We start from the raw sequence: 22126 nt of genomic DNA on the forward strand, positions 1-22126 counted from the left end.
ACAGACTGAAGGCAAAGATAGCATCCAATTGTAGGCCTGGAGTGAAGAAAGAATCTAACTGGAAGGCGTCCATCTGAAACAAAGACTCTTATTCTTTTACTTTTAGTTTTATTCTTTACACTTCTCTTTCCCCTCTGTTTGTTTCTGATGTGTGTGTAGAGGGTGGGACGAGTTCTGGGGGGGGGAGGGGAGGGGGGGAGGGGGGGGAGGGGTTAGAAATAAGATAGTTAACCAGTTGTATTTTTTGCCTATTTAATTGTAAGTACTGTTAATAATAAAACTTAATTGTGTAAATTTACAAACCTGTTGACTGGTTATTGGCAGCCAAAGACCAAAGAGTTGGATTTTTAAAAAATTAAAAATTAATGTCAACTGTGTTGCTCCGAGTCAAGTGGTGCTGAAATTGACCCCACACTAGTCCAGGGTTTTGTAACACTGTTCTCTAGCATCTGTTTTATGCTCGCATTTTATAATCTCTTTTCATTTACGCTTTTCATAGATTGGACATTCTCCCAAAGGACCTATCCTCCCGCACTCAAATAGCCACCACAGAGATTAGCATACATCACAAACAATTTCAGTTTTTTAATATATATATATATATTTTTTTTTTTGATAAATTTAGATTACCCAATTAATTTTTTCCAATTAAGGGGCAATTTAGCGTGGTCAATCCACCTAGCCTGCACATCTTTATGTTGTGGGGGTGAAACCCACGCAGACACGGGGAGAATGTGCAAACTCCACACGGACAGTGACCCAGAGCCGGGATTCGAACCTGGGACCTCGGCACCGTGAGGCAGCAGGGCTAACCCACTGCGCCACCGTGCTGCCCTCAGTTTTTTAATATCACCTAAAGATGGGAATTTCAAAACATAATTCTCCAATTTAAAGGTTGCCAATGTTTTGTTTGGTCAAACATTTTCTTCAACTTTGGGATCGTTCATTTTAATGCTTAGTTCTAAAACATCAAAACTGGTGTCTGGTCTTGTTTGTCTAGCTAACCAATTCAGCTGCCCAATTAAACTTTGGAGTTCCTCTTTTTCCATTTCAGAAGCCGCCGTGTACTTTTGTGAGGCCATACCATGAGTGACATGTGAATCCCTCTGCCCCATTTCTAACCCACTGAATGCACCAGAGGCTGACTTCCAATCTTGAACTCTGTTCTCAGCCCATTAATAACAGTATTTTCAAATTCGTGACTACCACCCCACAAAAAATCATCTATTGCATTTTGCAGATGGCCAGACGTTTCCCTCCATGATCACATGGTCTGCTTTCAAACTGAAGATGCCCCAACTTTAACAAAACTGACCTCCGAGAAATACCAAACTCTGGAGGCGTCAATTAACCGGTATACACATTTATTTAACTTCCAGAATACCCTTTCTGTGTTTGGCGCCTCTTTTGGAGGACAAAGAAAAATTTCCCTTTGAAGCTCATGTTCCTGCAAGAAAGCAGCTTTAATATCTATCGACTTGCATTCCCAAGCATCTGTGGCTAGCAGAGCCAAGGAGATCTTCGAAATAACCTTTCTTGCCGCAGGTGAATCTATCTTGGTCACCCAAGTTTTCTTCAAAACCTTGTGCCACCAATCTGGCTTTGGCCTTCCATCAGGAAGCTCCTTTCTGTGCATTTCCATCCATGAGATAAAACTCATTGTCCCCTATCTGAGACCTTGGTGTACATCCCCAATTCTTTCCAACTTTGCAGTTCTTGTTTTTTTGCATGTTTCATTAATTTATCATCTAATTTGATGGAAATCTCGAAGACTTTTTGATCATATGCGTTTCTGCACCTTGTGCCACTCCTTTTCTTGACCTTGTTAAGCTGCGCTCTCTATCCTACCTTATATCTTGTTCTGAATAGCTGCTGCTTGATCTGCCCCTCCTGTTATGAGATGATCTGTCAACAGTTCTTGGTCTCTTCCTATGGGCATGTTTACTGCCAGACCTACTGGCTGAACTGACATTATGTTTCTGTGCTCTCCATGTTTGTGCTTCATATTCCCAATCCATGGGCCTAACCTCCTCCCCTTTATCTTGTGCATTCAACCAGTTTTTTTAATTTTCCAGTGGCCTTCCCTGCTCTACCAATGATAGTTGCATCCTTCCACTGACTGGCCCCTTCTGGCAAGTATGTCACTTTAGTGTCAACCTTCGGCAGTTTTCCTTTGGGACAAATCGCCTCATCCGGTTCATCAGAATTACTATGACCCTCTTCAGACACCTGTGTCAATTTCCACAATCTGGTCCTCATAATTCTGTAACGTGTGTATGAGAAGTACCTGGTTCCTGAGCACTTTCAATAACCCCTTTTGAATCTGCAAACTTGGAATCTGTGCCCACTAATCTTGACCAGTGTACCCAAACTGTCTGGTTTCCATACTGCACAATGATGGTTTTACCACCTGTACCTATAACCTCTCCTGGACCTTGCCACTGATTAAATCCATCTCTTTTAGAAATACGATAGTTAACCAGTTGTATTTTTTGCCTATTTAATAAATGTGAAGCAACTTAACACAATCAACTTTTTGTCTTCTAGCCTCCTGTTCTCTGATGCTAACAGTACTTTCTTAATTTCTTTATAAGAAAAAGTAGGATTCATTAACAGAATTACAATAGTGTCCAGATGTGGTTTTCCATGTCGAGTTTCATATGTGCTTTCTTCATCGATGGTTGGCTCAATCGAAAAGGTATTTTGCTGGATACGGCATCCGTGCTAATTAAATGAACCCTTCCAGTGATTTTGGAATGAATCACTTCTCCTTTCAGCGATTTAAAGGTATTATCGTCCCCAACTCTGAAACTCATGGAACTTCCAAATTCCGTAACCTTATTCCAGTCTTTAAAGAGTCCAGGTAACATTTCAACCAGTCCATTCCACATACTGTAAATGTACATCCGCTGTCTAATTCAGCACAATTGAAGGACAGCATTTTCATCACCGGACTGGAACTTTGCGATATTTGCCTTCTCTTTGGTCAGTATCTCCCTCCTCTTCTTCAGAGTCTTCTATCTCGTGTTTAGTTTCAAACACCCGATTATATATCTTTGGACAGTTCATTGTATAATGGAATTTTGAATCACACCTAAAACACCGATTGACCACACCCTGGACATTTCTGGGGTTAATCTTTCTGTTGAAATTTTCCAATACATTCCTCCTGCCATAATTGGTAAAGGTGTTTCTGAGCTTATTATTTTAGTTATAAATTTTCTTTCGCATTTACTCTTGGGGCCTCTTTCTAGACCACCTTGCCACCCCGCTAACATAATGTCTTATCGGCTGATTTGTGTCATGAATGCTGTCGGGAAGGAATTTTGCCCAGATCCTTTTTTAGAGCCTCTGACATTTGTTTTAACAGGGTGTGTCTTTCTGCAAATTTAACTCCTGTCAAAACATCAAGCCTATCCATATTTGTAACTTTAGCACAGTCCAATAATTTAAATGCCAGTACTGATTGAGGATTTCTAGACTGAATTTGTGCAGCTTCGTATTTAGTCTGCTGAATTCCAATATATACTCTTCTATGGAGGTATCCTCTGACCTTCTAAATGTGTCAACATCTGACCAGGCCTCATTTAAGCACTTAATAAGTTGTCCTTTTGGTAAATTTTATCCATGAAAGTTAATAATATATATGTTTTTCTTTATTTGTTCTTGGGATGTAGGGCGTTTCTGGCTGGGCCAGCATTTGTTGCCCATCCCTAATTTCCCTTGAACTGAGTGGCTTGCTTGGCCATTTCAGTGGGGGCAGTTAAGAGTCAACCGCATCTCTGTGTGGGTCTGGAGTCACATGTAGGCCAGACCAGGTAAGGACGGCAGATTTCCTTCCCTGAAGGACATTAATGAACCAGATGGGTTTTTAACGATATTCGGCAATGCTCATTATCAGACTTTTAATTCCTGATTTCTATTGAATTCAAATTTTACCATCTGCCATGTTGGGATTCGAACATGATACCCCAGAGCATTAGCCTGGGTCTCTGGATTGCTAGACCCCCGACAATACCACTAGGCCATGGCCTCCCCATATCCAAACCTTCATTTGAGTCCAACTGATCAGAATCCAATTCAGAGAATACCTTGCACCTTATTTTGCTTTTGTATGGTAGCGAAAGTGCTAAGGTCATTTCTTGTTTTCTTTCTCGGGCGAGGACATAACCCGTGTTCACATGATAACTTCATTCTTCCATTGGTCATAGGGTTGACATTCATCAAACATTGGTGGATAGTCATCCCCTGACATCATAGCACATAGAACATACAGTGCAGAAGGAGGCCATTCGGCCCATCGAGTCTGCACCGTCTCACTTAAGCCCTCACTTCCACCCTATTCCCGTAACCCAATAACCCCTCCTAACCTTTTTTTGGGTCACTAAGGGCAATTTATCATGGCCAATCCACCTAACCTGTAAGTCTTTGGACTGTGGGAGGAAGCCGGAGCACCTGGAGGAAACCCACGCAGACACGGGCAGAATGTGCAGACTCCGCACAGACAGTGACCCAGCAGGGAATCGAACCTGGGACCCTGGAGCTGTGAAGTAGGTCTTAGATTCCCAGAAACGTCATTATTGGCTCTTGATTTTTTTGTTTGAAAGTATGAAATATATTTTAAATGAACTTTTGTTGGTTTAGTGCCTTTCAGAAAGTTAGTTTTTCTCTTAAGTGTGACTGTCCTCTCAAAGACAAATCTCTCAAGTACACTGGCACTCATCAAGCAGAAGTGACTTATCCACGTTGAGCATCTTCACAGAAAGGAACATGAATTGGATTTTTAAGGATTTTCTGTCTGGTGAGGTAGCCAGAGCCAGGAGATCAGCAGGATGCCCAGAGCTTTGCTTCAAGGATGCTTGCAAGTGTGACTTAAAGGCTATAAACATAATTTTTTCACACCTGAGAGATACTAACCAGTGACGGGGTAATGGTGCCACCATGATGATCAGTGGTTATCAGGGCTTGGCAACAGGTGTCAACACCAAAAACAAAAATCCACACCGACATTTGATAACGGCCTTATATGCCACACATGTGGTACAACCTACCCCTCATGAATTAGTCTCTTCAGCCATCAGCTGGCTGCAGCTTATGAAACTATCTCATCTTCAGTGGATTTGCTGCATGTCCATCATCTTACATAGATGGTCAGTTGCCGATTGACCTATATAAACTAATCGGTTTTGAGGACGAACTAAACAGATTCTTGTCAACATATGGGATTCAGGGTAATTAGAAATACACCAAGGGAACACTGTGGATGGGTCGGCTAGTTACACCAAATGTTTTCTGGTGCCTGAAACCTTTGCTATGTTGAGAATGGTCAGAAGCGCAAAGAGAGATTCCAAAGTGTACAGCTGTAGTGGTAAAACCTAATGGTGAGAAATTATTTCATACCTCTAAAAACAACTCTATTCGTATATTGCCTTTCATGGGTCAGCAGATTAGTAACAGGCTGACGTGATGACTGTTTTCAAAAACAGGTTGGAAAACTATTGAACTGTTGTAGTGTTTCCGCTATCCTTTGTAAAATACGGGAATGTATGATGAAGAAAATTGAGGATTTGTCTGTTCAATCAAAACTTAGTACATAGAAAGCATTGTGGATTAAAAAAGGATGAACCTTTTAGCATTTCTAACTAAGTGTCACCCGAAGTATCCAATGAAAGAAGCCACTTGTATCTAGAATTCCAAATATGGACAGGCTATTAAATTAATATTATACGATGGTAATATATCATGCAATGTATTTCCCACCATTTGTGCACGGTATGCACATTCTTGACATTCAGCCTTGTTAAGGCCCTTGGTGAAATACGTTTCCCTAATGCAACAAGGCATATGCAAACGATCATTTTTAAGGTGTTTAAACTGCTCAGCCAAAACTGTTGCAGATGTTGCAGTGATTACCCTCTCCACATAGAAGATGCACCCACCAACATCCATGCAAAATATTTAAATGCCCCTCATCCCAGGCTGAGATCAGTGGCACAAGCGGGGCTGGTGGAAATCCCACCCCAACTGGATATCTACTGGCATTCTGGCAAAATATTAATTCAGCCAGAGTGCACGGTCCTGCTCTCCATATTATCGAAAGCACCTGGAGGCACTGGAAAAGGTGCAATAAAGATTTACAGTGATGATACCAGAATCAAGAATGTATACCTAGCAGGAAAGACTGAACAGGTTGTGACTTTTTTCTCTGGAAAAGAGAAGGCTGAGGGGTGAGTTGATCGATTACTTTAAAATTGAAGAGAAGATGTTTCCACTTGTAGGAAATACAAACACTGAGGACTATAAATATAAAATAGTCCTCAGTGAACCCAACAGGAAATTTGGAAGAAATTCCTGCCTCAGCTCATCTGCCAAAGAAACCGTAATCAATTTCTTTGTTACCGAAAAGACAAAAAAGAGGTAACAAAACTTCTCTACCTCGCTTTCTTCCTTTAGGACATTCCTTTAAACCTACCTCTTTGAGCTTTTGCTCTAATGTTATCTAATGTGGTTCAGTAACAAATTCTGTTTGGTAACGCTCCTGAAAAGTGTTTTGGGAAGTTTTAATATGTTAACGGTGCTATATAAATGGCCAAAGAATTTTCAGAGTGTGGAACGCTCCCACAATGAGTAGATGAGGCAAGTAGCACAGCTGCACTCAACCAAAAGCTAGATATGGACCTGAGAGAGACAGGAATAGAAAGTATGCTGATTGGGTCGATACAAAGGTGTGGGAAGGGCCTCATGGAGCAGTAACTAGTTGGTATGAATGGCCTGTTGCTGTGATGTAATTTGGATACCACTTGATGTAATATTCTAGTATCTTCATGACAACATGGTTGGTGTTAATACTTCACAAGAATGCCTCCTGTTAACTATCCATGCATCCATCTACTGAATCTTGCAGCTTGTGGATTTGTCACTTTATCTGCCTCCTTTGTAGTACAGGTATTAGCTCTGTAATCCTCCACCAGAATGTTTGCTGTATTTTACCTCAAGGAAACATATTTTGGATCAAAAGTGATCAAACTGACATTATGGGAATTTAGGACAAATCTTCAGTAGAAAACAGAGCATACTTGTCAGAAGAATAATGTTGGAGTTTGTGAAGTATTTAGTGGGGTGTCCAAGGATAAGTTTGAGATTGTCATTGTTTTTGATTTGGAATCCCAGCTATATTATGGTGCTACCCATACTTTGCATAGATTGAGCGAATCAAAATAATATGGATAACCTTGCATAATTGAACTGGAATTCAAGTTGGAGGAAGGAAAGTAAATGCAATATCTCCACATACTTATGGAATGCATTTATTGAGAAGTGTTGAAAGTGGAAGAAGCGATTATGTAATTAGGGAACCATTTTGAGTGTTAACAGCAGGCCTGTTTCCTGAAAACAGCTGTTTCATTAGAAAAGAGGCAGGCATTGCTGCTTTGGAAAGAAATCACGCTGCAACAAATTTACTCCAGGAGCAATCCATTCTAATGTTTGGTTACTGTTAACTTGCTAGCATTGAAATTGTGGAGTTTTTTTTGATGAGATTAGCTTGTTTGTGTCTTAAGAAAGCAATAATCATGAAATTGTCTTGCACAAGCTTCTCACTTGAAATGAAGAATTTGATTTTTATTTCTTGCTAATTTCATTTTCTTAGTATTTTAGGCAGGCTTGTAGGCAGTTCCAAAGAAATGTGCGCCCACTCCTGCATCAATCTGTCAGTCTGGGCTTTTGACATCTGTGCTTCTTTTTCCAGATGGAGTGCTTGATTTGTCAACGAAGAAAAATCTTTGTGCCAGCAGTGTTTCCGCAAGCAAGTCCCTTGGCTGTTCCACATCTACTATTTTAGGCAAAGAGTAAGTATGACGTCTGCCTTAAATTGTTGTCTTCTTCTTCTTCTCCTCTCTCTCTCTCTCTCTCTCTCTCTCTCTCTCTCTCTCTCTCCCCCCCCCCCCCTCCCCCCCAAGTACTATATTTTTTATTTTTACTTTGCATTGGGTTATGACTAAGGACTATATGAATGCTAAGTGTTTCTTCTGTACTTTTACTTAAGGTTTTTCTTCCATTTTAAATTCAACAATGCAATAAGTGCAAGATGTAGGTGGGGAAGCAGGGGAAGAAAATGAATCACTAATTTACAGCAAATCAAGTGGTTTATTATTACCTTTTTATCTTAACTAAATAAAATTTTGTTCCCTTCTGTTTTTATAGCAGTCAGTTATTTTTGACAACTTTGTGGGTATTTTATCAACCATACTTGCTGGATGATATAGTTAGTCATGGTACAGTCATCCGATAGAATATTCCTATTCCCCAATTAGATTTGATAAACAGAACTTTTGCATATAAATGGCTGTTTTTCAGAGTTCCCTTCATAAGCAATCTTAAGTGTGTCAAGGATTGGGCTGTTCTGTGGATATTATTTCAGGCCATTTAAACTAATTCATAAGGTTGCAAAAAACAATCTGTGTGACATAAAATGCAAAGCCCCAGGACCTCCTTATATGATGAATTGGGGGGGAAGCGGAAGCTGTAGAATTTGACTGGCTTTGTTTGTAGTGATATGTAAGCGTGTTTAGCCTAATTGATATTGCATATATAAAGCTGTCTCAATGAGTATCTCCTGCAGCTCTTGGATTACACAAGACTTCTCTTCATACTGTAATGTATGCTCTTCTGTAACTTTACTGATGCTGAACATTCATCGTATACAATCATCTAACTGCACATAACATGAAGGACTTATCAACGTACTGCAGAATAAGAATCATAAATTCTTTATTTGTTTGATGTAAGGATGTAAGCTTTTTAAAGTATTCAGTTATTTTGTTTCATTAGTATGGAAAATGAAAACTAAATCCATCTGCACACTACTGAATTCAGTAAACAATGAGAGCATATGTTCAAGAATTAAACTGTGCCTCAGTGTTTCCTAGACTCTTTGAAATGTCTCAGTTTTCAGGATTAACCATGAGCAACTAGGGTTATCACCTCTCCTGGAATGTCCTTGAGGGACTAGGAATTAAAGATTAATATTCTGGATAGTGCAGAAAATGGGGCTGAGATACCCTCAATTACGACTCGGGAGAGAAGATTGATAATTCAAAGGCTTTAATAACCAGAAAACCAGACAGCTGCCGAGCAGTGTGCTCACTGCACACTGCCCACTGAACGTAACCTTATATACAGCTTCCTGGGGGCGGAGGCGGAGTCCCCCAGGGTTCCAAGCCCGGTCTTAAAGGGGCCTACGCATTAAAGGTAGATATGTATACAGATATCATTCATCACATTCACCCCCTGTTTAAAAAAAAAATGCATAGTCCGTCGGGGGTGAAGTGGAATTACAAGTTCAGTCTTTTGGGTGGTCTGATTGCCCGTGTCGACCTTCTCCGCTCCGGCGGTGGTGCGGCGAATACGGTCGTCCTCGGTGGTGGTATATCCGGGAGCACGGTTGTCTGAGCCTTTGCCCGCGTTGGAGCAGGGGGGGTATCCGGGGTGACTAGGGTGATTGGTGCCGGCGCCGGCTGGGGGGAGGGGGGCGCTATATTGGAGGGGGGGCGCTGTCTGAGTCGACCGCTGGTGCGGGGAGGGGAGCGTCGGTGGAAGGAGGGGCGTCGGTGGGCGAGCCAGCGGTGCCAGGTCTCGCAGGGAAACAGTGTCCTGCCTGCCGCCAGGGTGCTCGATGTAGGCGTATTGTGGGTTTGCGTGTAATAGTTGGACCCTCTCGACCAGTGGATCTCACTTATGGCTCCTCGAGCGCCTCCGGAGTAGAACTGGTCCCGGAGTCATCAGCCAACGTGGAAGCGAGACCACAGAGGTGGACTTCCTCGGGAAGACAAACAAACGGTTGTGAGGGGCCTCGCTCGTGGCCGTACAGAGAAGCGACCTAATGGAGTGGAGGGCATCGGGTAGGACCTCCTGCCAGCGGGCGATTGGGAGACTTCTTGAAACTGTTGCGTTCTCCCTCTCTACCTGCCCGTTCCCCCGCGGGTTATAGCTGGTCGTTCTGCTCGAGGCGATGTCCTTGTTGATCAGATACTGACGCAGCTCATCGCTCCTGAACGATGTACCCCGGTCGCTGTGGATATAAGCGGGGAAACCAAACAGGGTGAAGATGCTCTGCAGTGCCTTGATTACGGAGGCCGAGGTCAATTCGGGGCAGGGGACAGCGAATGGGAAGCGGGAGAATTCGTCTATGACAGTGAGGAAGTAGGTGTTGCGGTTGGTGGAAGGGAGGGGCCCTTTGAAGTCCACGCTTAGTCGCTCAAAGGGCCCAGAGGACTTTACCAGGCGGGCCTTGTCTGGTCGATAGAAGTGCGATTTGCACTCCACACAGATCTGGCAAGCCTTGGTCATGGCCTTGACCTCCTCGGTGGAGTAAGGTAGGTTGCGGGACTTGATGAAATGGGCAAGCAGGGTGACCCCCGGGTGGCAGAGGTCATCGTGGATGGCCCGCAGACGGTCTTTCTGCGCGTTGGTGCACGTGTCGCGGGACAGGGCATCTGGGGACTCGTTGAGCTTTCCCGGACGATGTGTAATATCGTACGTGTAGGTGGAGAGTTCGATCCTCTACCTCAGAATTTTATCATTCTTTATTTTGCCCCGTTGTGCGTTATCGAACATAAATGGGGACCCACTGGGCATAATAGGAAAAGAGCCCCAGTCACCATTTGAGTGCCTTGAGGCTACGGGGGTGGGGAAGTTCCTTAAGGGGGCGCATGCGGTCGGGGTCTGGCCCTAGGACCCCGTTTTCCATGACGTAGTCGAGGATGGCTAACCGGGTTGTGTGGAACACGCGTTTCTCTTTATTGTGTACCAGATTGAGGACCCGGGCGGTCTGGATGAAATTCCTCAAGTTTTCGTCATGGTCCTGCTGGTCATGGCCGCAGATGGTGACGTTGTCCAAGTACGGGTATGTAGCCCGTAAGCCGTACTGGTCCACCATTTGATCCATTGCCCTTTGGAAAACGGAGACTCAGTTTGTGACACCAAAAGGGACCCTGAGGAAGTGGAAGAGCCGACCGGCTGCTTCGAAGGCTGTATAGGGGTGGTCCTCTGGGCGGATAGCGAGTTGACGATAGGCCAACTTTAGGTCGACTGTGGAGAATACTCGATACTGGGCTATTTGGTTCACCATTTCTGCTATGGGGGGGAAGTGGGTACGCATCGAGTTGCGTAAAGCGGTTTATGGTCTGGCTATAGTCCACCACCATCCGTTGTTTTTCCCTGGAGCGGACTACCAGTACTTGTGCCCTACAAAGACTGTTGCTAGCCTCTATGACCCCTTTTAGTAGCCGCCGAACCTCTGACTTGATGAAAGTCATGTCTTGGGCACTGTACCGCCGACTCCTGGTGGCAACGGGCTTACAGTCGGGGGTGAGGTTCGCGAAGGGGGGGGTGGTGCAGCTTTGAGTGGCACCAGGCTACATGTGAGTGGGGGCAGGGGTCTGCCGAACTTCAGGGTCAGGCTTCAGTGGCTGCACTGCAAGTCCAGACCGAGCAGCAGGGGGACGCAGAGGTGAGGGAGGACATAAAGTTTTAAACGGGCGTATTTGGCGCCTTGGATAGCGAGGTTCGCGACACAATACCCCGTGATTTGGACCGAATGAGACCCGGATGCGAGGGCGATAGTTTGGGAGGCGGGATAGGTGCGCAGGGAGCAGCGTCTTACCGTGTCTGGATGGATAAAACTCTCCGTGCTCCCGGAGTCAAAAAGGCAGGGGGTGTCGCAGCCGTTGATTTGAACCTGCGTCATTGAGTTTCGCAGGTGCTTCGGCCGAGATTGATCGAGCGCGATCGCTCCTAGTTGTGGGCAGTCAGAGTCCTCGGTTGAATCGGACTCGCAAAATGGCCGCCGCCGTCGGTCGCACGTTTTGAGTTTTGAAGATGGCCACCGCCAAGATGGCCGCCCCATGACTCGCACGAGGCCGATGATGCGTCGGAAGTGGGCGTGTCTGGCCGCCGTGCGGCCACGTTGCAGGGCCTGTGGTCCCGGGGGTTCGATTTCTGGGCCCGATGAGACTTTTGTTTCTGGCCTTTGGGCCCAGCCAGGCAGACCTTCGTGAAGTGCCCCTTCTTTCTGCATTCGCCGCAGATAGCGGAGCGGGCCGGGCAACGCTGGCGTGAGTGCTGGCTTGCCCACAGAAATAGCATTGGGGGCCCCCGGTGTGAGTGGGTCGCCGCGCGGCGCAGGTCTGGAGCGTGGTCGAGTCTGGAGGGGATCGAGAGGGGTTCGCAAGGTCTGCGGAGTACTTGCGGAGATTATGGTGGACCGCTTCCAGGGAAGAGGCAAGCGTTACCGTGTCTTGGAGGTCCTTCGCTCCGTCTTCTAGGAGCCGCTGCCGGATGTACGTGGATCGGATACCGGACACGAAAGCATCACGAATATGTAAGTTCATGTGGACTTCTGCCGTCACCTCTTTATGGTTGCAGTTCCTGGCGAGTGCGGTGAGTCTCTCCAAGTTTTCATCTAGCGTTTCCCCGGAGCGCTGGCGGCAGGTCGAGAGCAAATGTCGGGCGTGTACCTCGTTTATCGGCTTTACGAAGCGCTTCTGTAGGATTTCGACCGCTGTTTCGTACGTCGTAGCTTTCTCGATCGCAGAGGATAGTCGGTGGCCCACCCGGGCATGTAGTAAGCTCAGCTTGCGAGGTCCGTCAACTTCAGTCTCTGAGGAATTCAGATAGGCCTCAAAGCACCGGAGTCAGTATTTAAAAATTTCAGTGGCTTCCGGCAGCTGAGCATCCAAATTGAGCTTCTCCGCCTTTAGACCGCTGTCCATCATGATGTAGTCTGGTTATTAAATTGAGATACCCTCAATTACGACTCAGGAGAGGAGTTTGATAATACAAAGGCTTTAATAACCAGAAAACCAGACAGCTGCCGAGAAGTGTGCTCACTGCACGCTGCCTACTGAACGTAACCTTATATACAGCTTCCTGGGGACGGTGCCGGAGGAGGAGTCCCCCAGGGTTCCAACCCGGTCTTAAAGGGGCCTACGCATTAACGGTACATATGTACACAGATATCATTCATCACAGGGGCATTATTGGGGAGACTGGGGGCGCGATTCTCCCAAAATATTTCTCAGTTCATTTGTGGCGGGTTTTTCAGGGAGTTTCCCGCCGCTCTGCTGGTGAGTTCCCCACCGCTATTCAATGACACTCAGTCACTTTATTGGGCCCTGGGGAGTTTCTCACCGGTTTAACCAACACTTAGTATTTTTTTTTTAGCACTGGGGAGCTGAACTCCCCCCCCCCCCCCACACACACACACACACAAGTGAGGACACCCCGCTATGGGGTTTCTGGAGGACTCCCCAAGACCCTTGCTGCACCCCCTCCCTTCCAGGACCCCACCCAGTACCACTTACCCGCACACCCTCCTCTACACACCCCCATCCTTCAAGCCTGCCTCCACTCTCCTTTCATGGACATGCCCCCCTCGGGCCCTGAACCTTGGCAGTGTCACCCTGTCATCTGGGCACCTTTGCACTGACGTCCGGGCAGTGCTCCAGCCAGCTTGGCAGTGCCACCCGGGCACCTTGTCAGCACCAGGGTGGCAGTGCCAAGTTGCCAGCTGGGCTGTGCCATAGTGCCCACGATCTGGGGGGGAGGGCCAGGGAGCCACCCTGCACTGACCCTGACCACCCTGGAGTCTCCAATGACCTGGGAGACTCCCGGGTGCCAGAATGTGGACCAGCACTGATGGTGCCCGGCTATAGCCTCCCTGGGAAGGCCGGAGAATCAAGAGATGCTGGTAGCTCCTGGGTAGGTAGGTCTTAAGTAGGTTTAAGATCTATTTCCAGGAACGCCATTGGCCCTGCCCCTTTTGGATTTGGGTGAATCCCGCGAGGCGTGGAGGCTGCCGGGAAGCTCTCCAGAGATTCTCCGGCCACGTTGTGCTCGAGCCCTGGCGAATCAGGATAGGGTTATGTTGGGAAAGAGGGAGATGGGAATAGGGTTTGGGGGACTGGCGTCGACAAGGGAGACTGTGAATGGGGTAGGATGTGAGCAGCAGCATTTTCTGCAGAGCCAGGAACAGCAACAACAACTTAGTGTGATCAGGACTGAGAGCAAAACAGTAGTTAATGGGTGAGTCAGACTTGGGGATTTCACTGGTTAAATGAAAACGAAAACCAAGGATTCTTACTAGAAGAACCAAGGAGGAGGAGAGAAGGAAGATTTTTGGACCGGGCCTATTGGACCATTGGATGCTTCACTGCGATTAGCAAACAAGATCGATTGACACATCATTTAAAAAGACAATGGGGTAAATATTTGAAAAGCAATAATCTGAAAGAATCTGAGAGAGAATAGCGTTACAGGAGAGAGAATGGGGCTGTGGGGGTTCGATTCTATGAAAGCTCTTTCCATGCTGTAACATAGAAAAGTTGATGCTGAGCTGAGTTTAGAATGATGCGTTTTTGAGAAGTTTGCACAATCTTTAAAAAAAAAAAAAATTTAGAGTACCCAATTAATTTTTTCCAATTAAGGGGCAATTTAGCGCGGCCAATCCACCTACCCTGCACATCTTTATGTTGTGGCGGCGAAACCCACGCAAGCACGGGGAGAACGTGCAAACTCCACACGGACAGTGACCCTGAGCTGGGATCGAACCTGGGACCTTAGCGCCGTGAGGCAGCAGGGCTAATCCACTGCGCCACCGTGCTGCCCCAAGTTTGCACAATCTTTTAGATTGTTTTACGTTGGTCCATGCAGTTGACTTTGACATTTGAAGTCTAAATACACATCAGCTCTGACTGAGACTTCCATTTAGAGTTGTCACCTTCACATGCAACCTGAGTCCCAACAAGAGATGGAGAAAGAGAGATGGAGTAACAGCATCAGACTGTCACATGACCAGAATGTGACATGATCAGACCTTCACAAATGCCTCTATTTGGCAACTCTACTACTACTGCCTGAGTGATGCAGTAGTCTATTTTAGCCTGGAAACCTGGGGAATCATATAGGATCCCTAGTGTCATTTTAGTGCTCAATTGATTGGAATGTGCACTGTTCACTTTGCAGTTTCATCTGGTGTTCCAGTTGTGTAAGAGCCCAGAGTTTTTCATTCAGTTTTCTGAGCACACGTGCGCCATTGGGTTCTATTTAAAATAACTGGGGCCAAAACTGCATACGTTCCCGAGAATAGACCTCCATCTTCACCTGGAAGCTGGCCAAGCTGTGCGATATTGCAGCAGATCAGCACCAGCAGTTTAACTCGGGAAGCTTGTTCGCCACACCCACCGTGTTGGCTTTTTGTTATTGTGTGGCCAGCCCAATTGGTACAAACTCACCAAGGCCCCTTGACAGCACCTCCCAAACCTGTGACCTCTACCAACTAGAAGGACGAGTGCAGCAGATGCATGGGATTCCCCTCCATACCGCACACCATCTTGACTTGGAACTATATCACTGTTCCTTTACTGTCACTGGATCAAAATCCTGGAACTCTCTTCCTAATAGCAATGTGGGTTTTCCTACATGACACGGACTCAGCAGTTCAAGAAGGTGGTTCACACCATTTCTCATTGGCAATTAGGGATGAGTAATGAATGCTTGCCTAGCCAGCGATGTCCACAAAAAAACTTTCAGAATGTGGCCAATCACTGTTCATAATCCTATCACCGACTTCATTTTGAAAAATACTGCTGCTTTTATACAAAACACATTGGGGAGAATGTTGGCGTACGCCATTGGGATATTCTAGGATCTCATAAGCTCCTCATAGCCAAGAAACATTGAGGCTAATCTTTCTGTCCCTAGTGCTGTGTCAGCCAAGCTCCGTGAACTCTGCAATGATCTAAGATTAAGCCTGAAACCTTTCTGGTGTTTGTTTTCAGTATTATATCACATAGATTTTTTAAAAATGCTTCTCTAATTGATGAGTGAATAAATACAAACACATGAGTACAACTGGAATCCTAGAGATGGGAATGACCCACGGTCGATTCTCTGTCCAGGTTGCAAACTGATCTCAGTGGGGTAGCAATGGAAAAACTGGTTGACTCAGTTGAACAGTGCCTCTTCCTTCTGCTGTTCCCTTAAACAAAGGGGAATTATTGGTTTGATTCCATTTGTATTTAAACATAGTTTAAAAGTATGATTTGAATTTATTGCACTTTATCATGACCTCATGGACATTCTCTTCCAAACTCTGTTTGCTAAAATAATAACTTTCCTACACTACAACAATGATGGATTAAATTTCAAAAGTATTTAATTGGTCAAAATGTGATTTAGGGTGTCTTGAGGCTGTGAAACACACTATGAAAATACAAGTTCTTTGTTTTAACATAAAGGCGACTTTTTGAAGCCTTTGACTTGACGAGACATAATGAGACAACTATCTAGGTTGGCTCATGTAGCTTATTGTGAAGGATATGGACAAGCTAATTTAAAAAAGACTGCTTGCTCTGTTTCGTGGACTGCTCGTGACTGGTTCTCTTGGTACAATAATGGCCATATAATTCATTTTAATACTTCTCTGAAAAAAGTGGCACTATATGTTACCTACAGTAAGACATTGAACAGACATGATCTGCGGTTAAGTAAATCAACAAAGCCCATGCCTGCTGCAAAAATGTGAAAGTTAGAGCATTACTCTTTTGATTTCAGGGTGTCATGTTTTCTTGCACAGTACATTGCCTTTTTATAGGAATTGTACTTTGTAAATAATTGCAGTTCTGTATTGCAGCGGTGCATGAACAGTACACAGTGTAAAATTTTAATAGATTCATAAACTGGACAAACATTGAATTTGGGAAAGAACAGTTATTTGTAAAACCAATTTTACAGTATTTATAAATGTCTTGAAGTCACTATTGGATTCCTTGTATTTCCATGGTAATAGTATTTCCAGCTTTTGAAAACAGATACAAAAACAAATAATTTCCAGATACTGCGGGCTGGTTTTCGTAATGGAGACTGATAATGGGAGTCGGGAAAGTTCCTGACTTTGCAACCCATCTCTATTAAGGAGCCCTTGCCTGCCATAAATTTGTTCCATTCTCCCAGTATCCACTGTCTATACAACTAATGAGCCGTTGACAAGTTTTAAAAATTATCCTGATGCTGACATAATAAGTGCGGCTTTAGCAAGATCTTTTGAAAAAAAAACTCCACTTATAACCTAGGAAAGTGTCAATTCACAATGTCCGAAACCTTTATTCACTTGAAACCGCTTAATCTGGTGTAAATAAACACAGGTAGTGAAAAAAGCTCTTCAAAGAAACATGGTTATTACAAGGTAATGGAGATGTTTATCAAACAAAGCTTTCACTCCTCTTTGCCCCTGTTATTTGTTGAGATCGAAGTGGAGTTCAGCCGGGCATTCATGATACGGCCATTTGTTCAGCCTGCTATTTTTGATACAGGTTCCAGCGGAGGAGGAAGGATGGGGAAGGAGGGGAATAGGATGGGGATAATGCGGAGTGTGGGCTGGCAATCCATACCCTTATCCTGCACCAGTGAAAATTGCTGGAAACGTGCCTGGGGCAAGAATCGGGTGCCACCCAACAATTTTATAGAGCTCCCGGGTTGACACGACTTGGCAAATATCCAGGCTGACATGTTTGGTGTTATATTTTAAAATAACTTTTTTTCCAAAAAGCTCTTAGAAGGTTTTACTATTGAGGGTGAAGTGGATATACCATGATGATGCCAGTCTCTGTTTCCTTTGATGATTGATATATTTGGACTGATACCAACAGGCAGGAAATATTCATTTGGAGATAGGATGTGTTAAAAAAAAAAAACAGCCTTCATCAAACTATTGCCACTGATCAAATTGATTACTGAATGGAATAGACTAGAGAGAAACAAATGTTTCATTTAAAATTTTATTTTAAAAAAATTAATCTTTCCTATGGTGATTATTTGTGGGTAAGTACTTAGTTAATTCTCAGCTTTTAGATGAGACGTTAATCCAAGGAACAGTCAACCTGTTCAGTTGGATGTACAAAGCTCTTATGGGAATATTTGGGGAAGAGCATGGAGATCTACAAATATCCTGGCCAAGATTTCGCCACAAAGAAATCTCATCGAAAAATAATTATTCTGATCATTTATCTGATTGCTTCTTGTGGATTATTACTAGCATCAAATTGTTGTTGTAGTTGCCTATGTGACAGTATTATGGAAAATGCTTTCACGTGTTTGACTTGAAAGGCAGTATGTTAATGCATGTAATAATTATATTTCTGTTATAGAGTACTTGTTCATTTGAGTTATACTTTTTTAAAACGTGAAAATGCATTTCTTTTTATAATTATCTTCCAGTGCTCCAGATAGAAACATATAACAGTATTTAGACACGTATGATACGTACAGACATAGGCTTACTGAGAAGTATTTTCTCTTCAAAGTTTTTAAAATTAACTTGATCTTAAACAAAGTTTATTTCAGTAATAAAACACCACATTTTGTTAATGGTGTTGAACTTCTTGCAATTACTGATGTCAGGAGAGGGTGTCCATGAAATAGAATTTGCATATGAAACTAAATAAATGCAATTACGGGTACTGGACAACTTATCCAGCGTCCCAAAATCCAGAAGGACCTGAAAACCTGCTGCACTTAAGGTTGGAACCTTAGTTAACAATTTGTGTAAAACCCTTTTATTCTATATTTTTCATACTTTAAGTACATACTTTGCCTTGTACCTAAAATCCCAAATATGACACAGATCCCCTGTCCCAAACTTCCAGGATTTGGGGTTACCTGTATTTTGGGGTCTGGTATCTGTATTTTGTGAAATTCAAATGCAATAAGAATCATAGAATAATTACAAATCAGAGGGAGACCATATAGCCCATTGTTTCTGCATAGATTCTCAGTGAGAGCAACTCCGCTAATTCTGCTCCTCTGGCATTTCCCCATATCCCTGCAGTTTTTTTCTCTTTCAATAATTACCCTTTTGAAACCCACGTTTGAATCTGCTTCCGCCACACTGTCAAAGACAGCATTCAGATTCCAACCACTTGCTGCTCAAAAAAAGGTTTTCTGGTTCTCGAGTCTTTCACCAGTGAGAAAAGTTTCTCACTACTATTCTGCCCAGACCCTCATGATTTTAATCACCTTATCACATTTCCTCTCAACCTTTTCCAGGGGAAACCATCCCAGCTTCTCCAAGCTATCCAGATAACTGAAGCCCTTCATCTCTGGAATCATTCCAGTAGATTTTTTCCGCATCGTCCCCATTGCCTTCACATCGTCTCTAAAGTGCGGTCCTCAGAATTGGACAAAATACTTTAGTTCAGACCGAACCAGTGTTTTATCAAAGTTCCCCATAACTTACACCAATAATACTCTTTTTTTGTCACAAGTAGGCTTACATTAACACTGCAATGAAGTTACTGTGAAAATCCCCTAGTTGCCACAGTCCGGCACCTGTTCAGGTACACTGAAGGAGAATTCAGAATATCTAAATTACCTTAACAGCACGTCTTTCGGGACTTGTGGGAGGAAGCCGGAGTACCTGGAGGAAACCCACGCAGACACTGGGAGACCGTGTCTTTCCTTGCTTTCGTACCCTGTGCCTCAAGGGTTTATCAAGTCAGTTTTCCGTATGCCATAATAATGGCTTTCTCAACCTTCCCTGCCACCTTTGATAATTTGAGCACATGTACCCCCAAGCCCCTCTGTTCTTTCACTAGATTTAGAATTGTACCCTTTTTTTAATATGGTCTTCCCTCAGTCCTCCTATCAAAATGTATCATTAAATGTTATCTGCCATGTGTCCGCCGATACCATCAGCCATCTGTGTGCTCTTGAGGTTTATCACTATCCTCCTCACACTTCACCATACTTAATGTTTTGTGCCATCAACAGAGTTTTGAAGGCTCCTACTGCCAGGATGGGATTTGAACACACAATACCAGTCCACGAGCTGAGGCTTCTGTATTTCTAGCCCAATAATATAACTACTATGCTATTTTTCCTGGATACACAAAGCATGGACATTATACATGTTCCATGATGAAATTGGATGGGAAATATAATTTGGGAAAGATTTTTTAATATTAAAATTCTGTGTTTTTTAAACCTGTACCATCTTCTTAAAAATAATTTCTGAAGACAATTTGGGATGGCACATCTAGTACATGCGGCACAGTAGCACAGTGGTTAGCATTGTTGCTTCACAGCGCCAGAGACCCGGTTTCGATTCCCGGCTTGGATCACTGTCTGTGTGGAGCCTGCACGTTCTCCCCGTGTCTGCGTGGGTTTCCTCCGGGTGCTCCGGTTTCCTCCCACAGTCCAAAGATGTGCAGGTTAGGTGGATTGGCCATGCTAAATCGACCTTTAGTGTCCAAAAGGTTTGGTGGGGTTACTGGGTTACGGGGATAGGTTTGAGGCGTGGATTTAAGTAGGACGCTCTTTCCAAGGGCCGGTGCAGACTTGATGGGCGGAATGGCCTCCTGCACTGTAAGTTCTATGATTCTATGAAACACATTTTCTGAAAGGATTGTTCACTCCAGGTAGCACGGTATATGTATAATTTTGGTCCAATGTAGTTACCCATTTAATATGCTACAGCTTTGCACAAGACTATACTATGTTTCTCAGAACAGTGTAAATACCTTCCCTAAACTAGCCTACAGAACCCACGGTCCAGACATTGCTCATCTTGTAATTTATCATGGAAGTTTTAAGTTGATTTTATATTTTAATTTGAGTTTTAGGTAAATTCCAGTGTTTGTCCTTATTTAGAAGACTGATGAGAGGCAATTTTAACCAAATTCATCCATCAGGAAACTGACTGAATCAGCGGCAATATTGGTTTTACACCCTGTTCAATTTTACTCTCCACTGAAGCTAACAGCAGTATTGAGCAGGCTGTAAAATAGGCGAAGTATGGAAAATTCATACATAAATGACCTCCAGTGATGCTCACGATATGGAAGGTCCTAAATGGAAATGTGAAACTCTGCAGTAGAAAAGCATCTCAAATGTTGCAGTGCAAGTCAAAGGAATTTTTGATTTATCTTTAGGCCTTTACTATGACATAATTATTGTAATTTATTTATCACAATCAAGGGGAAAGGAGACAGATGGTTTCCTGGGGTTTGCATACTGAAGTGACATAGGACATATTGAGTATTGTCATTGGCGATTTAGTAGTGGATGTATAATCTTTTTTAGATTTATCCTCCTGAGATTGGGTGGCATTTGGGGAAACCATTGAAGCTGTGACATTAGGATGGAACATGGTGGAGCCAGTGATTGTGGTGGCTGACACAAAACATGCTGGGGAAATATTAAAACATTTTGGATTTACTTTGATTTTGGTATCATTATGGTATCAATATGCCTAGTAGTAGCATTGGTATGTATGCTACTAGCAACCTAGATATATCCAGTAACAGATTCATCTATTCATAATCTTCCTCTCCTCTACTTGCTTTGCATCCAATCCACCAGTGGATCTCTCTGGGATTTGGACACATTACTCATGTTCATGGCAATTCAAACATTGGAATCATAACTTCATATTTGTTGCTAGGTTAACCAGTTTGTTCAATAAAAATGCTATGATGGTGAGGTGCTAGGTGCTTGCACACGAGGATTTGGAAGTAACAGTAGTATTACAGGGGTAGAAAGTTCTTTCTATTCTTGATATTGACAACATTCAAATTCATTGGAATTGAATTCATTTGAAGTGTAATGCTTAGATACCAGACTTTTTACTGCTGGTGTCCTGTATTGAAATTAAGGGACAGAAACAATAGTTTATCGGTTGAGAAGTAGTACAAGTCCTGCATTGCTTGAGTTCCAAAAGCTATATTTTCTATTTATGGGCAGGTATCAATGCAAATTTGTTTCACGCCTGGTCGGGAATCTGAGTGATAAGCAGTGCATGTAGCTAGTTGGAATTACTTCACTGGTCCCTCAGGCCAGTCATACCCCAACTGCTACTCATCTATTTCTAAATTCACTGGCCTCAATCCAGTGAACCATTGTTAATTTAGAGACCTTGTAGCATTTCAAGGTCACTTTATGTTGTCTTATCATTGGCTGCAGACTCAGTGGGCCGAATGGCGGCCTCCTCTAAATTCTATGATTCTGTTCTTGTAAATATGAATAACCCAAGCATTGTTAGTTAAACAGAAATAGAAACCTAATTTGTATGGCC

At 43.7% G+C, this 22126-nt stretch overlaps 1 protein-coding gene across 4 annotated transcripts in view; it reads left to right on the forward strand.

Moving 5' to 3' along the window:
• LOC140393330 (uncharacterized) overlaps window positions 1-22126 on the forward strand; it is a 141394-nt gene that overhangs the window by 59632 nt on the left and 59636 nt on the right. For 3 of the 4 annotated variants that reach the window (XR_011935575.1, XM_072479662.1, XM_072479667.1), the window contains one exon: window positions 7748-7847. Coding sequence is in view for 2 of the 4 variants with exons in the window: in XM_072479662.1 (XP_072335763.1) it covers window positions 7748-7847 (100 nt within the window). In the remaining 2 variants the exon portion in view is untranslated. Of the gene's footprint in view, window positions 1-7747; window positions 7848-22126 lie in introns of those variants that run through there. The other variant, XM_072479664.1, reaches the window with a different exon arrangement.

Source organism: Scyliorhinus torazame, chromosome 16, assembly GCF_047496885.1.
Source record: "Scyliorhinus torazame isolate Kashiwa2021f chromosome 16, sScyTor2.1, whole genome shotgun sequence".
Taxonomy (NCBI): Eukaryota; Metazoa; Chordata; class Chondrichthyes; order Carcharhiniformes; family Scyliorhinidae; genus Scyliorhinus; species Scyliorhinus torazame.